Below are 4,666 nucleotides of genomic sequence, written 5' to 3'. Positions count from 1 at the left end.
AAATACGTTGCTACACACGTATCGAACTCACGTACTGTATGCTCTCTCTGCAAGGGAGACCATCAATTACATAGTTGTTCTAGTTTCTTAAAATTATCACCCATTGAACGCCGAGGTAAAATTCAAGACTTGCATGTATGTTTTAATTGTCTCACAGCAGGACATCGCAGCATAGACTGCACACGAAGTTTTTGTAAAAAATGTTCTAAAAAACACAATACACTCTTACATATAGATTATCCTACAAATACACCACATCAAATTAGAACAGCACCCACCACGTCAAGACAAAACATATCCAACGTAAACGCACACACTACCACAGATACGCACGAATTTGTAACCGCACAAACAGTCAGTACACTAGAAAATAAAGTAACAATGCTAGCTACTGCCTTAGTTTATATCGAAGACCACCACGGTGTAAAACAAGAATGTCGTGCTCTCCTAGATTCTGGTTCACAGTCACATTTTATATCAGAGAAATTGCAAACAAACTACAATTAAACCGCACTAGGATAAACGTTCGAGTCTCAGGGATAAGCAAGCTGACAAGAAATATTGAATATCAGACGCACACAAACATAGTTTCACGATATAACGGTTTCAATAAATCAATCTCCTGTTTGATTTTGCCAACGATCACCGACAATATTCCCAACCGACTAGTCGATTCATCATTACTAGGAATTCCATCGACGATGTTTTTAGCAGATCCCTACTTTAACACTCCCCGAGAAGTCGACATGATTATCGGCGGAGATTTATTCTGGGATTTGATGTGTGTAGGGCGTCACTCCTTAGGGCCCCGTCATCCATCGTTACAAAAACACAGCTAGGTTGGATTAGTGTGGGAAATTTAGAACTCTCTCCCTCTTTCGCGGAAACACGGACAATTTGTCAATTGATAACGAACGAACAAATACACGATCAGTTAGCGAAGTTCTGGGAAATAGAAAATGGCATACACGAAAATACAAACACATCATATTTTTGTGAGGAACACTTTACCTCTACAGTAGATCAAAACAAGGAAGGGAGATATATTGTAGCAATTCCATTCAAGGAAAATTTAGGAATGTTAGGCAAGTCAATGCAACAAGCAGAGAAGAGATTGCTCAATCTAGAACACAAATTAAATACACAACCCGATATCAAAGACGAATACACTACATTTTTAGAAGAATATGAGTCATTAGGGCATATGAGCGAGATTACAGACAAAGAACAATTAGACACAGCGTATTATTTACCACATCACGCGGTTTATAAAGCAAGCAGCACTACTACAAAATTGCGCGTAGTCTTTGATGGTTCTGCCAAAACCACATCTGGGCTATCATTAAACAATGTCCAGTTCGTCGGACCCGTAGTTCAAAATGATCTCATATCAATTTTATTACGATTCCGAAAGCATCGTTACGTTATCTCAGCAGACATTGCAAAGATGTATCGTCAAATTTGGGTACGAGAACAAGATCGTAAGTTTCAACGAATTCTTTGGCGTAAAAATAGAAACGAAACAATTAAAGCATACAGTCTAAATACAGTCACGTATGACACAGCATCAGCTCCATATCTTGCCACTAAGGTTCTTCAACACAATGGAAAAAGACACCAAGAAACTTATCCTCTCGCTAGTCGCGTCATCGTACACGATTTTTACGTGGACGATTTATTAACCGGGACAGACTCAATTTCCGATACAATACAATTAAAAACCGAATTAGACAACATTCTTCGCTCTTCAGGTTTTGAGCTTCGAAAATGGGCTTCAAACGAAACGAGCATTCTCTCACCTCAAATAGTAGATTCAAAACAGTTACAAATTGTACCAGATACAGCAGCAAAAACATTAGGCCTATGTTGGAATTTTGATCAAGATATACTAACCTTTTCAGTCAAAAACTCCGCAAACCCACGCATCACAAAACGTACCATTTTATCGGATATATCTCAAATTTTTGATCCCCTTGGTTTAATCGGTCCAGCGACAATTCAGGCCAAAATCATTCTCCAAGAATTATGGCAACTTCGCGTTTCCTGGGATGAATCACTACCCCAGCATCTCCACTCACAATGGAACACGTTTCGCGAAGAACTTATGCAAATAAATAATATTAAAATCCCGAGATACGCTTTAACTACCGATAGAAAAAGAATTGAACTTCACGCCTTCTCCGATGCTTCGGAAAGGGCTTACGGGGCATGCGTTTATCTACGTACACTAGACAATAAAAATAGATGGTCCACAGACTTATTATGTGCCAAATCTAAGGTTGCACCCTTAAAGGTCATTAGTTTGCCGCGGTTAGAATTATGCGGTGCTCAGTTATTAGCGCAGCTAGTAAAAAGGGTTCGCTCATCAATAGACATCGCATGTGATGAACACTATTGGTGCGATTCTACAATCGTTCTCGCATGGATCAGTTCTCCATCAAAACAATGGAAAACATTTGTAGCTAACCGCGTGTCAGAGATACAAAGATTATTACCAGGAAAATGGTCACACGTAGCTTCATCCGAAAACCCTGCTGATATAATTTCACGGGGAATTAGCCCATCTTCCCTAATTAACAATAAACACTGGTGGAATGGTCCATACTGGTTGCTAAAACATTTACCACAACCATGTCTCGACATTCACAATCAGCTCTCTACAGAGAGTGTAGCACAAGAATCTAGAATCAGTTGTGTCGTTACTCCCAGTATAAACAACGACATATTTAATAATTTTTCTAGTTACTCGCGACTAACACGAGTAATTGCATACTGTCTCAAATTTATAAATAACACGCGCATGAAAATTCAAACTCATAAGGGTATAGCACTCTCAATTCAAGTAAATTCCAATCAGTGGTTAACCTCACAAGATTTAATCGAGTCAGAAAAAACAATCATTGAAATGACTCAATGCATTGAATTCTCAGACGAAATCAAACGTCTGCAAGCAGGTCAGACTGTAGCAAGGACAAGCCCCTTAATCGCATTAAATCCAGTTTTAGATAAAACCGGATTACTTAGGGTGGGCGGTCGGCTCATAAACGCAAAACTCTCATTTGATTATAAACATCCGATCATTCTTCCAGCAAATCATCATATAACAAAATTAATTCTCTTACGTGAACACGTACGTTTGCTACATGCAGGGTGTCAGGCAACCCTTTATTCTGTTCGCAAGCGCTACTGGCCTTTGTCTGGCAAAAGGTTATTGAAGACAATAATAAAACGATGTATACCATGCTTCAGAGCCAAACCCGTCAGTCCGAATTAGACTATGCAGGTCCATTTTTAATTAAAGAAAAAACGCGTTCAAAAACCACATTAAAGGCATATTTATGTATATTTGTGTGTTTTTCCACTAAGGCCGTACATTTAGAGCTGGCAATAGACATGACTTCGCAATCGTTTTTGAATTGCTTGAAAAGATTTATATCGCGTCGCGGATTATGTCATACTATTTTCTCAGACAATGGCACTAACTTTGTCGGAGCACGCAACGAGCTTTTAGACCTAAGTAAATTGTTAACTGACAAAGAACACCATCAACGCGTTAAAAAATTCTTGAGCGAAAATAACATTCAGTGGAATTTAATTCCTCCTCGAGCTCCACATTTTGGAGGACTGTGGGAAGGAGCGGTTAAATCCACTAAATACCATTTAAAGCGAGTCATTGGCGAAACTCGACTAACTTACGAAGAATTATATACAATACTGACTCAGATCGAAGCTTGCTTGAATTCACGTCCCTTATCCCCCCTTTCCGATGATCCAACAGACTTGTCTCCTCTTACACCTGGACACTTCCTAATAGGCGAGTCACTAACCACATTTTCACAACCAGACTTGAACCATATCAAGGAAAATCGACTCAGTCGTTATCAGCATTTACAGCGAATGTTACAGCACTTTTGGCAACGGTGGCAAGCTGAATATCTACATCAATTGCAACAACGCAACAAATGGCGGAAAAACTCTCACGCCACCTTTGGGCCCGGGACACTGGTTCTAATCAAGGATGATAACCTTCCACCACTTAAATGGAGGCTGGGGAGAATCGTCGAGCTTCATCCTGGAACTGACAACATCACCCGCGTGGTATCCATAAAATCAGCGGAAGGATTGGTCAAACGACCACTCACCAAAATATGCGTCCTGCCAATGGATCAAGAAATAGAGATTCCTCCAGACAAATAATCAAAAATTGTACATGTCATTAGTATTTATGTTTTAATTGTATATGTAGTCAAACCTAGTCTAATGTATATTGTAAACTTTATATATTCAAAGATCTATTTTCACGTAATTTAAGCTACCGTCACATCACACACACACTTGTATATATCACACACATAATCTTTGAACGCCAGACGTTCAAGGTGGGCGGGATGTTAGGTTTCATTCAGCAAAGGTTTATGGCACGGTCGCATCTACAGGCTGTTTTTGAGATTAGGATTTAATTTACTATTTTATGCTTTAACGTCCATCCTAGCGAAGGCCGGTAGAATCACTTAATTAGAGTTTTTTGCCGCTTGTGCCTTTCGCGCTCAATAGCTTAAGAACATGCCATAAACCACGGGTTTTCCGAAGGGTACAATTGTCTGTAACGGTCCGCTGGCCGATGAGTCACCCGGAGGAATTTCCCGAATTATTATAAACATTTGAC

At 39.6% G+C, this 4,666-nt stretch overlaps 1 protein-coding gene across 1 annotated transcript; it reads left to right on the top strand.

Annotated features, from left to right (window-relative positions):
- The first annotated feature begins 1,078 nt into the window (after positions 1-1,078).
- On the top strand, positions 1,079-4,197 carry LOC108571047. The gene is made up of 3 exons (XM_017933017.1): positions 1,079-2,708; positions 2,931-3,130; positions 3,250-4,197. The coding sequence occupies exons 1-3, from the start codon at positions 1,079-1,081 to the stop codon at positions 4,195-4,197; spliced, it is 2,778 nt and encodes a 925-aa protein (XP_017788506.1).
- Positions 4,198-4,666: the final 469 nt, after the last annotated feature.

This window comes from Habropoda laboriosa, unplaced genomic scaffold (assembly GCF_001263275.1).
Source record: "Habropoda laboriosa isolate 0110345459 unplaced genomic scaffold, ASM126327v1 scaffold127, whole genome shotgun sequence".
NCBI classification, from domain to species: Eukaryota; Metazoa; Arthropoda; class Insecta; order Hymenoptera; family Apidae; genus Habropoda; species Habropoda laboriosa.
Note: the sequence above shows the minus strand (reverse complement) of the source record. Positions and strands in the feature narration are given on the sequence as shown.

Bases quoted from the DNA above. Each gene is read 5' to 3' on its own strand.
- LOC108571047 (XM_017933017.1), top strand. From the start codon at position 1,079: ATGTTAGGCAAGTCAATGCAACAAGCAGAGAAGAGATTGCTCAATCTA. The intron at 2,709-2,930 runs GTATAAACAACG...TTGAATTCTCAG, and splicing joins CAGTTGTGTCGTTACTCCCA to ACGAAATCAAACGTCTGCAA. The intron at 3,131-3,249 runs GTACGTTTGCTA...ACCATGCTTCAG, and splicing joins TAATTCTCTTACGTGAACAC to AGCCAAACCCGTCAGTCCGA.